The following is a 12,720-nucleotide window of genomic DNA, read 5'->3' on the forward strand; positions in this document are numbered from 1 at the left end:
AGGGGTGTGAAAAGTCTTGGTGGGTTTGTATGAGGGGGCAATTACTGGAGAGTCTTTTACCTTAGATAATTATTTCATAATTGCCATGTTATTACTGTTATTTGCATGCATTCACAAGGTTCATATGAACACCAACATATGTGGTTCTTCAACCTAACTAGTTGATGGGAGGTGAGAGTGTATACTGTACTGGTAGGCAGAGCAGAGGTGCTGTCCAGGGTGCTGACTCCTGCTTGCTCAGAGGAGGCCTGCGCCAAACCTAAATGACAGAGTGAAAAGAAGGAAGCCTGTATAGAATACAAATATTCCAAAACATGCATCCTGTTTGCAATAAAGCACTAAAGTAAAACTGCAAAAAATGTGGCTAAGAAATGAACTTTTTGTCCTGAATACAACATGTTATGTTTGGGGCAAATCCAACACAACACTGAGTACCACTATTCATATTTTCAAGCATGGTGGTGGCTGCATCATGTTATGGGTGTGCTTGTCATCGGCAAGGGTGTTTTTTTAGATTAAAAATAATCGGAATAGAGCTAAACACAGGCAAAATTCTAGAGGGAAACCTGGTTCAATCTGCATTCCAACAAACACTGAGAGACAAATTCACCTTTCAGCAGGACAATAACCTAAAACACAAGGCCAAATCTACACTTGAGTTGGTTACCAAGACGACATGGAATGTTCCTAAGTGGTCTTGTTACAGTTTTGACTTAAATCGGCTTAAATCTGTGGCAAGACTTGAAAATGGCCATCTAGAAATGATCAACAACCAACTTGACAGAATTTTGAAGAATTTTTTTCAATAATAATGTGCAAATATTGTGCAATCCAGGTGTCCAAAGCTCTTAGAGACTTACCCAGAAAGACTCACAATTGTAATCGCTGCCAAAAAATGATTCTAACATGTTTTGAAATAGCAGAACATGTATTGAAAAAAGTATTTCATCCATTTTGAATTCAGGCTGTAACATAACAAAATGTGGAATAAGTGAAGGGGGATGAATACTTTCTGAAGGCAGTGTAACTGACAAGACACTGGCGTATAACCTCTGGTATGCAGTGCAGAGATGCAGTGCTATCCAGAGATACATGGACAGACTGGTCTCCCACAACACCCAGAGGAGTGTGTTGTGTTCAGGGAGGCAGTTAGCAGACCCACGTACGATGGCAGATCTGTTAATTGGTTGACTATTAATATGAATGCAATCATAATGAAAGCTCTCTCTCTATGCAACCCAGGCTATCCGGTCCTGCGGAATAAGATTGAGTTCAAAGGACCTGGCAAGGCAGCAAACAAGGATGACTGGAATAAATTCATAATGGCCACAAAAGTAAGAAGTTTTTTTAATGTTAGCTCTGGAGTCTACATAACTGTGCTTGTTACCTCTGCTGATTTAGTTGCTAGTCCATCAGCCCTTAACCGCATGAAACACTTGGTTTGATTTATTATGAATCCACACTTTTGATCACGGGCACTCACACAGGTTTAGAATGTTGCACTGTGTAGAGTTGAGTCTTAGGGGCCAGAGATCGGCCCATTTCATTTCATTGTGTTTCATCATCATCCTTCCTGTGTGTGATTTGGATTGCGGAGGTTTGATTAGTTAAATGGACTAATGTCCACAAACAGAGATTTAAAGACCCACTTTTTGCATGTATGCCTGCTCGCATGCACACAGAGGCACAAATACACACACTCGCGCGCACACACACACACATACACACATACATACAGTCTTCCTTGTGGTTCCCTGTATGTGTGTGATCTGATATGTGATTAGCTGGTCTGTGTGTGTCCTCCTCCCAGACCACTCACAGCCCGGAGTGCCAGGATGTGCTGAAGTTTGTGAGTCAGTGGTGTGGAGGGCTCCCCGCTTCCGGCTTCTCCTTCCACTGACAGGACCAGGCTGCTGAAAACTTCATCTCCGCCACTTACCACACACCAGCGTACCCAACACTACAGTAACTTACCATCTGCTCAGAGCCACCGCCTTCTCTGAGTTATTGAATCCATCCTCGCTCCTCTCCTTCTCCATCTCTGGTTTGGTTTTAGTGTTAAACAGTTCACATTATTCCATAACGATAGACTGATATGAGATGACCTGCTGTGTTACTGCTTCATTCATTTCTACAGTGCTGACATCAGCGCAGTCCGTACCGGCCTCCCATTGGTTACTTAGCCCCTGGTGCCAGGTTCCTGTGTCTATCATTCAGCAGAAAAGTCCCCCTCTCTTCTGTGTGTCTGTCTCTGTTTTACCTTTGTGATGTGTGTATCTATGTTTGAGTTTTTCATTCCCATTTTCTCTTATGCTCCTGGTAGTGTAGGAGGAATGGGGTAGGCTACAATCAACGTCTGTGTTTCTATTTAGTTGAGACTTTAAAGATGCCTTTACGCTTAAGGTGATGTATCTTCATAATCAGATGTGCTGTTATCTGTAATTAGTGTTCTTTGTTCTGTGTTTCTGAATGATAGGAGAATTGATCATAATGCACTTTAGAATTCTGTATTGGCTTTATGTATTGTTGGTTTATATGTGGTTTTGAATGTATTTCATATGTTGGAAATATAGTTAAATAAAAAATATTCTGAACCAATTTCTTTTTTATTAAACTTATAATATAAGTAAATGTATGTCCACCTAGGAAATGACTGTACCATCAGGCCCCATTGTTTTTGCTAATTGAGTTGTGTTCACCAACCAATTTGTGTACCCACCCAAATACGGATCATTGACTTCTTCCCAAAATGATATAAATATATTTTTATGAAAATTATTATTTTTAAGAGATTTCAAGTGCGTGTGTGAAAATGATAAATTCACAGAACCGAGGTCAACACAGCCGCTGTGTGATGGGCAGGTCTTGCATTGAGTGTATGTATCTCCTCAGAAAGGTAGCACCGAGATATCGTCTTTGTCAAAATCTTTCAGGGAACCCACCCTACGTTTGTCTTCATACGTGACAATGTTTTTTTCTTCTCAGCATCTGCCTATGTTGGTTATTTGTTTAGGCAGCCCACCATTTTATCATCCACACAAATTCTTCCAGAAAACCTATGGTATGCTATAATTGTTCCGTCCCAAATTATCTGATTTAAAATTAGATTAACCTATACAAAAAAAAATGTAGCCCGCGCCTATAAAGGTTGAATTAAATACAGGCTTATCCTACCTCAATGCAGTGCGTAAAACCACGCACAATTTACTTTTACGCACCGTCAAATTGTGTGCGCCTTTCTCACAGTGCCTCCTCAGTTAAGCTACTTCCAAAGATAAAAAAGAAGACGTAGTTCAACAAATGTTGCCATCAGTGTCCGCTCTAAGTTAGGCTATTAGGTGTTTGAGGCCTAAACATTCAGAAAAGCGTTGAAGAAACTGAGGCACATTCAACTATTCCGTATAGGCCCAACTTTTTTGCCCAAAATGAAATGGGCCTAATGTGATACATAGAGGCATGTCAGGCCTGTGTAAAATGTTACTATCAAATTGGCATAGGGACATTTTACATAATTTGATAGAATATTTTCTTCATCTGTTTTAAATATGATAGAATGGCAGCCTAGGCCTAGTCTTTGTTTTTTCTTCCGATAAGAATCTGAAATCTGAAATCCTGTGTTATAATAACCATACATTTATATTGCAAAGAAACCGAATAAACTAGCCCAAAAACAACTTAAAATGTAAGCGTCAGAATGGACACAATTTAACAGTCTTCATGCTATATTATAGATATGTTAAATTTGAATAGCCTGCATAAATAATATTTTTAAAACCAAACGCGCTCATTGCTTTGAAATTGGCATTAGCACTAGGAGTTAGTATCTCAAACTACAATAAGCAGAACTTTTTACCCTTAGGTATTGTTGTACTTGTAATCACTCTTTGTGGGTCTATTTATGAATACCTAGAGGTAAAACATAAACGAAACAAAGTATAAAAAACATACATTTTTTCCTGTTACTGGAGTCCTTTTCAGAGGAACCCTTAATTGGGCTGACGTTCACACCATTATTGCATGGACAAATGGAACATTTACAAATGTAGGTTATGCTCCTTCGTTTGATTTGGCTGCAAAAAGATACCAGTCGTCAACATTGAATTTCTCTTAATTCAGAATCTGTCGAAAGGAAAAATACTATAAATGATAGATTTATTCAACTTAATACAAGCTATGCCACTATTTACGTTTGTGATAATGCACTTTACCACCTGAAACATTTCAGGAATGTTGTCAGAAATATAGAAAATGAGTTTCATTTTGCAAATGTTAACTGTCAGCATTCAGCATTGCAGTTTGACAAACCATTTTATAGTTTCACATTTGTGGATTGTCTGAACATAGCGCACACCCAAAAAGCTTAACTGATGCGTAATTTATGTGGTTTAACAAAATATATTCTTAACATTATTTTGTGCATTGTGAAATTTTATTGCCAACAGATTGGTATACAACAATAATCATAATAGAAGCAGAACATTGCAAAATGTGCACGCATGCAAAACGTAATCCACATAATCCTCAACCCTTTTTTGAATCTCTGCTGATATGAGAGAATTTAATCACTGCGTTTTGCATGGCTGAAAAGGTCGTTCGTATCACATAACTTCACAATTCCTCTTACTCTGACCTGAAACATGTATGACAAATGCCTACTCTATTCTATTTGACATGCACTGCTAGGCCGCACTACTACGAATTGTCAATGATGTCCTGATTTCTACTGTGAATTTTCTTTTACGCATCTCAGGTTGACCATACATCACGAAAAGCGTTGTGCGCATTCATGTGTTTGCCTCTTTCTTTCCATTATAGGAAGTTATGCAATCCATTTCACAGGCCTTCGCTAAATATTGTCATGTTACTTTGCGTTTTATTACCATCCAGAGTCACTTCAATAGCTTCTACGTGTCCCAGTGAGGAAACCATAAAGATCTACATTTTCCTACTCCACCCTTATCCGCAAGACGCTGCGTGCTCCCTTCTATGGATGAGATTTCACCTCGACTTTACAGCAGGCTATAGCAGAGAATTGAATGGCGCGCTCCAATCGCTTCCTGCAAAATGGCTAACACAACGCACATGAAAGAACCTTCAATAAATAACTTTCAACTTTGGAAGTATGAGGCTTGTCTGACGAACCATTATAACGACAAACATTTAACGCACACTCAACGCACATCTCGATGATATGTACCCTCTCTCTTGGCATTCACCGCGTGCCTTAATTGTATGGTCATTTAAATCAAGGTCCGCTGTGAACACGAGGAGAGACCGGGCCCTTTTAGTCTTTCTCTGTGTCAGTGTAACAGCGTAGCTACTGCACAGTGACATCTGCCTGACGAGTTTCAGTGCGCGTGAGGAGGGAAACCTTGAAAGCAGCGATCTTGCACCAATATGTACGACTACGTATTTCACCAGCTGGCGAAGGGTCTTATCCAATAAAGTCATGGGCGTGCATTGTCATTCACTGTGGCATTACTGTTACCCCTTGCGGGGGTAAAGATGCGGGTGGACATGACAAATAATAAGACTAAACTCTACTGATAAGATAAAAAAGACACACAAATAACTTATGTCATATTACATTAGCCTGCCTATCCTGGCAGTGGTAACCTCCCGAGTGCATGAGATGTAGGCCTAGCCTATTTTATTATTTATCTTGGATATAGATATCCCGATCCGTGGTGCAACGACCGCCAGGCCCGAGTGACAGCAGCGAAAAGACAGGGCTTGCTGGCTTGCTGCAGTCGGTCCTGTTGCTAAACTCCCACACAAAAAAATAGAAGAGGGCCCATCTGGCTTCTCATCAGCTTTGTCGAGTCTTGCATACGTTAAAATACTAATGACCTAGATAGCTCATGCAAAATGCAGCAGAGGTAAGAAGGGGGGGGGGGGGGGGGGGGGCTGTTGGGCTCAACGAGAGTCATCCCCTCCTTTTGTGGGGGTCGTGCGGGCTGGGTTAGGATGTGGAGGGACTGAACGCTCCTGCATCATAAGGGGGTACGCTCAATATTGAATAAATACAGTGGGAGATACAATTTGGCAAAGCTGACATACACACACATTGGTTTTGGGCATAAACAGAAGCCATATTGACATAATCAAGAATACATTGTCACATAACGGATTGAGAAGGTGCTAAATGTAAAGAATATAGGCTAGTCTATATAACAACAATCCCATTTTTAGTAGGCCTAATAGCACTTTATTTAGGCTACAAAAAGAACGAAAAGCATGCATATTTAGCCTACATAGGCCTAAGGTCTATGCGGATTTAAATGAGTTGTTCGCCCTTTACAAAAACAGAATAGTGTGTCAAAACGCAGAGGAAAACATATATTTTTACATTGCAACAATTCAGCGGAACAACTTACAGAAATGCCTTGCCGAGATGCCTTTACAATCAACTCTCATTTCCCCCAAACCAACATCAAAACAGTCCGTACATCCGGTTGGGTACCAAGGATGATCTCCTCCGCTGATGATGCTGAACAAAATGTCCTGTGACATCGACGCTGCTGTATTGTCTGCGCGCTGCAAAAGGTGGAAATTGGTGCCATGATGAAAACACCCATATATTCCACTGATTGTGCTCTAAAAGACCCGCCGGACCTGTTCAAAAGATGGGCAAAATGCTGAAAGGATAGGCTACATCTAAGCGACACACTGAGAGGAGAGAGCTTTGGTGCAGTCTGGAGGCAGAGCCAGCCGAGACTGTCATGCAAAAGCGTCTGATGCAAAGAGCCATCTGACAGAGAGGAGGAGAGCAACCCAGTTTATCATCGCCGTGCACAGTTTAAAAGCGCGGTCCCCCTGCTCCTCTCCCTTGTGCTGTTCATCCACTTCTCATATGAGAATTATTCAGAGGGGAAGAGGTAGCATCTGCCGGTTTACTAAACAAATCGGAGGGGTTTCGAAATGGGACGCTCCAACTCCCCTTTTCCCTCACTCTTGTAATTTACATTACCGAGATTACCAGATTAGCTATACATCTTGCAATATGCATAAGGACAATAGACATGTTGTTGGGCAGAAAAATACACTCAATTGCCACAATCATTACATTTTGCATTGACATCCTTTTTTCTGCTGACATAAATTTGCCATCGACAAATGTGATATTCGAATTCGTTTTCATAGGTAACATTTTCAGTTAGCACGATAGTCTACCGTACGAAATATATGTAAACCATACCATAATATATAGGGGCCTAATAGTGTAACCTCGAATAAGTGTAGGCATAGGCTGACATGGCGAAAGTTTGTCCTTTTTAACAAAATCTGGAAGAATGAAGTTACCATCTCTCTCGACTATATCTCGGCTCTTGCGGAATGTACAATTATCAAACTGCACGTTTGCCTGGTCGAATAATGAATTATTTATGTTTCTCAAGACGTGTGTCCATGTAGGCCTATACTGCTGTATTTTCATACTCGTCCAATCATATGTTAAATAAATATTTTGCTAACATGGCGAGAAACCTTCATGAAGTTTTGGGAATCAAAATATGCCCACCCCAAATGGTCCGTCTCCATATGGCCTGTCATCTGTTCGTTCTCTCCCCCAACCCCCAACCCCCACCCGTCCTGTCCTGTCCGGTCCCATACGAAGCGCATTGATTTATTGTGATTCTTTCGTTATTCATTCGAACCTTGAATTAAATTACACAGAGATGACAAAATATTTTTTTCGTACAAAAAATAACAATGTAAGCATAATCCGAAAAGGAGCTATCCATGATAAGATACATTGAACTACATTGAAAAGGATCAGGCTTAATTTCGTTAAGAATAATGTACATTCTAATATAAATGTTCTACTATTTTCAATAATTTCTGTAATATAATGCATCAGCGGCTCAGCCTAAGGCGGTAGCGTACTGCAGAACAAAGGCGACGTTGTAGTCTAGCTGCACCATACACCCAGACCTATTCAGTTCTATAGTGAACACCCGTGCATCTGCCTGCATTTGGTTGAGGTCACCAGAGGTCTCCTTATCCCCCTCTCACGCTGCAATATTATTACCCAAAGGGTCGTCTGCCGGACGCGTGCCTCCCGTGAGCAGATTCGACGCGCAGTGAACTCCAGATGGCCTGTAGGGTAAACAAAGCTCTGCAATCCACCCATTTATGCTGACCTATATTACAGAATAATGGATAAAGCCTATCTGATTTAGAGACCTTCCATGCGGGCAAAAAGGCCGACCAATCTAGCGAGTCCCACAGTGAAACGGAGCAGCGGCGTTTAGGCCTGCAGGTGATAATAGGGTACACAGAATGTGTACATTATATTGGTGTTGAATTGAAGACTACAGTGACTTCGGTCACACAAGACAGGTGCATTTACCATATCCTTTATGCATTATCATCAAGTTTTCAACAATGTGGATATATGCCAATGTGATCGCGACGTGACGCAATGCTATTCAGTTTAATAAGCCTATATACAGCCGTAAAGGTTTTCTGATTTCACAATTGAAAGACACAATGGTCTCAGCTAGAGCGTCAACATCGATCTCCACAGACAATCCTCCACAGACAATCCTTTTCTCAAACCCAAGCATCTGTGCACGCCATGGCCAACTGTAATTTCCATAAACAAAATGTTTTCACGTGATTATGTGTTGGTTTATGACAAAACTCATGTCCATGTATGTTTTAATGCAATTGTTTATTATTTGTGATTTTTTGACATTCGATCATTTTCCTGAGTGTAGTCTAGGCCTATACTTAGAAAAACAGGTGCTAAGTAGAACCATACAGAGTTCTTCTGTTTGTCCCCATCGGGAACCTTTTTGGTGTTGGGTAGAACCTTTTGCAGAGGGTTTTTCAAATAACTTCCTGTATATGGTTCTAAAGGGTTCTGCCTAGAAATATTTTATCATCTAAATGTTCTTCCTAGAACCGTCTATAAAAGGTTCTTCCTAGAACAATCTATGAACTGTTCTACCAGCCTTATTAGCCTTTAAAAGTACATGATGTATGACAATACATTACATATATCATAAGGCCTTAATTTGAGGGTCGAGTTATACCCTAACACAGTGTTGTTAGGAATCTCCTGGTTCACTTGCCACATCAGACCTGCAAGTCACATTATGCTGACTTGCAAAGTGATGTGTAATTCCTATTATAATCTGGCCAGAGTTAGGATATACAACCAGTGGAATTGTTAATCACCTGCAACCTGCATTTAAAATAACTGCCAGGGTAGGGAAACTGGAATACTTAGACTACCTCAATCATCTAAACTGGAACAACCATTTCAGTAATGGGAGTAATAAATCCAATTTTCTAACCGATTGGATTCGTTTAGAAAATTGTATGTTATTTATTGTTGTGTAGCATAAAATAAATCAACCACTCAATGTACATGCAAAAACACAGATATTACAGTAAAACAAACAATTGTGAAAATCTCCCTGCAATAGAGCATGCTGGGAAATATTATATATTGTTCTTTACAGAATCCTTCTTGTCTTCCAAATAATCATCGAATAACCCTTTCTTCCAAAAACAGTTCTTAGGATGTTAAAGGTTTTAGGTAGAATCCTTTGGCTTACAAAGAACTCTTGTCTTCCAAAAAGGGTTCTTCAGATCAAAACAGTTCTTGGTAGAACCCCATCCCTCCGCAAAGAACCCTTTTGGAACCCTTTTATCTAAGAATATATCCATTTAGACCTATGCTTTAACAACACACCAGTCTCCCATTTATTTAGGCAACATGTAGCCCTATAGACCTAGCTAGGCCAGGGATGGGGAACTTTGATGGGGTGGCGGCCACAAAAAATCTCAACTCATCATACCCACACATGCGATCACTAGCCTTTTGGGGGCCCTAAGTGAAATTTTGATGGGGGGCTCCCCCACCTTGAAGTTTTAGAGTTAATTTCACGCAATTCTACACATTTTGCTATTGGTGTAGAGAAAATGGTGCAGTTTTAAAGAACGTTTGCTGCAATTCTACTCATTTTGCCATGGGGTGGAGATAAATGTTTGCAGTTTTTAATATGATATCTGAGTAAAAGTGACTAACAAAATCAATGGGAGCCTCCCGGTTGGTAATTTGACCATGATTACTACACGTTTAGATAGCTAGCTAGACTAACTTACCAATCTAAAACATTTTTAGATGACACGGGCTAATTAAGTGACTGTCAGTGACTGAAACAATAAGAGAAAAACTGCTGATGCACAACCAAATGATTCGTAGACAACAGGTGTAGACTAACAGTGAACTGCTTACTTAAGGGTCCATTTCCAACAGTGCAGAGTTAAAGATAAGAAATGAAATAAAACATATAAATAATGACATGAGGAATAAATACACAGTGAATAACAAATACAAATAACATGGCTATATAAAGGGTGTAGAAAATAACATGGCTATATATAGGCCGAAGAAAATAACGTGGCAATATATAGGGAGTACCAGTACCGAGTCGATGTGCAGGGTTATGAGGTAATTGAGGTAGCTATGTACTATACATATAAGTAGGGGGTAAAGTGATTAGGCAACAGGATAGATAATAGACGGTAGCAGCAACATATGTGGTGAGTGTGAAAGTGTGGTGTCAGTATGCATGTGTGTGCATGTTATGTGTGTGTGTGTGTTGGGGTGTCAGTGTGTGTCCATAGAGTCAGTGCGAGAGAGCTAGTGCAAAACAAGGGTCAATGCAGGTAGTCCGGATGCCATTTGATTAGCTATTTAGCAGTCTTGTTTAGAAGTGGCTTGGGCGTGGAAGCTGTTCAGGGTCCACTTGGTTCCAGACTTGATACATTGGTACCGCTTGCGGTGCGGTAGCAGAGAGGACAGTCTGTGGCTTGGCTGGCTGGAGTGGTATCATTTTTGGGGGCCCTTCCTCTGACACCACCTGGTATAGAGGTCATGGATTTCAGGGAGCTCGGACCTAGTGATGTACTGGGCCATACACACTACCCTCTGTATTTCCTTGCGGTCGGATGCCAAGCAGTTGCCATACCAAGCAGTGATGCAGTCAGTCAAGATGCAATTGATGGTGCAGCTGTAGAACTTTTGATCTGAGGGCCCATGCCAAATCTTTTCAGCCTCCTGAGGGGGAAGAGGCGTTGTCGTGCCCTCTTCATGACTGTGTTGATGTGTGTGGACCATGATAGATCCTTAGTGATGTGGACATCGAAGAACTTGAGGCTCTCGACCCGGTACACTGCAACCCTGTCAAATTGAATGGGGGCATGCTCGGCCTTCTGTTTCCTGTAGTCCACGATCAGCTCCTTTGTCTTACTGACATTGAGTGAGAGGTTGTTGTCCTGGCACTACACTGCCAGGTTTCTGACCTCCTCCCTATAGGCTGTCTCATCATCGTCGGTGATCAGGTCTACGACTGTCATGTCGTCTGCAAACTTAATGATGGTGTTGGAGTCGTGTGTGGCCAAGCAGTCGTGGGTGAACATGGAGTACAAGAGGGGACTAAGCACACACCCCTGTGTTGAGAGTTAGCGTGGCGGTTGTGTTGTTGCTTACCCTCACCACCTGGGGGCGGCCCGTCAGGAAGTCCAGCCTCCAGTTGCAGAGGGAGGTGATTAATCCCAGGGACCTTAGCTTAGTGATGAGCTCACATAGGTGTTCCTTTTGTCCAGGTGGGAAAGGGCAGTGTGGAGTGCAATAAAGACTGCGTCATCTGTGGATCTGTTGGGGTATATGCAAATTGGAGTGGGTCAAGGGTGTCTGAGATGATGGTGTTGATGTGAGCCATGACCAGACTTTCAAAGCACTTCATGGCTACAGATGTGAGTGCTACGCAGAGAAATGTAGGCAAAATATATATATTTTTTTAAAAAGGCCAACAATAAAGTAAAAATGCAATTTGAGTTTATACATGATCTAAACTCGTTCACAATTGTCTGCTTTAACTCCAGATTATTGCATATTTATCTGCTGAAAACAAGTTTACACAAATCTCTAAATGGCAATGTTAGTTGCCTGCTCAGGCATGGTACCCAAAGCCCCTCGAACAGCGCTGTGTGCAAGGGCCTTGAACTGAAAGCTACATTCGAGTTTCTCCACACTTGAAGAGGCAAATCCTTTTTAATTCAAACCTGCTCAATTGTAACCCTCTTTCATATTCATTTTAGTAACTTTGTTAATAACTTTGACAGACTTCCCACTGGGCACACACTGGTTGACATTACATTGAACCAATGTAGAATAGACGTTGAATTGACTTCTGTGCCCAGTAGGTTCTTTTTTATCAGCAAATATAGCCTGATAAATAAACAGATAGGCAAGTTTTCCCAATGTATTATATTCTTTATTTATGTTTTTACATCATTAAATGCATACTATTTCTAAACTATTTACTAATGCAAAATGCAATAATAAATCCCCTGATCGCAAGTGCGAAATTGTGGTGTAGATATTGGGGTGGACGAACAGTAGACGTGGGGCCCCGGATCATTTGTAAGAAATTCTAAAACGCGTTTCTTGCAATTCAACACAGTTTGACGTGACTTATTATGCCTCTCCAGGGGGTATTTTGAGTGTGACGTGTGAGGTATTTTGAAAACACAGTATAAGTGGAAGGATGAGTGGAAGGCCCACCAACCACCCCACCCCCAAATTAAAACATATTTTTTGGGGGAGAAAAAAATACGGCTGACCTCCTGCATTTGAACACTTTTTGCCATGGGGCAGAGAAAAAATTAGCAGTTTTATAATACATTCTATACATTTAGTCA

General features: G+C 41.0%; 1 protein-coding gene across 2 annotated transcripts in view; it reads left to right on the forward strand.

Moving 5' to 3' along the window:
- ift172 (intraflagellar transport 172) overlaps positions 1–2,594 on the forward strand; it is a 28,734-nt gene extending 26,140 nt beyond the window's left edge. For both annotated transcript variants that reach the window (XM_055885012.1, XM_055885013.1), the window contains 2 exons: positions 1,243–1,334; positions 1,811–2,594. In XM_055885012.1, the coding sequence (XP_055740987.1) occupies positions 1,243–1,334; positions 1,811–1,900 (182 nt within the window). In that variant the 3' untranslated portion in view covers positions 1,901–2,594. The remainder of the gene's footprint in view (positions 1–1,242; positions 1,335–1,810) is intronic.
- The last annotated feature ends 10,126 nt before the right edge of the window (positions 2,595–12,720 follow it).

Source organism: Salvelinus fontinalis, chromosome 27, assembly GCF_029448725.1.
Source record: "Salvelinus fontinalis isolate EN_2023a chromosome 27, ASM2944872v1, whole genome shotgun sequence".
NCBI classification, from domain to species: Eukaryota; Metazoa; Chordata; class Actinopteri; order Salmoniformes; family Salmonidae; genus Salvelinus; species Salvelinus fontinalis.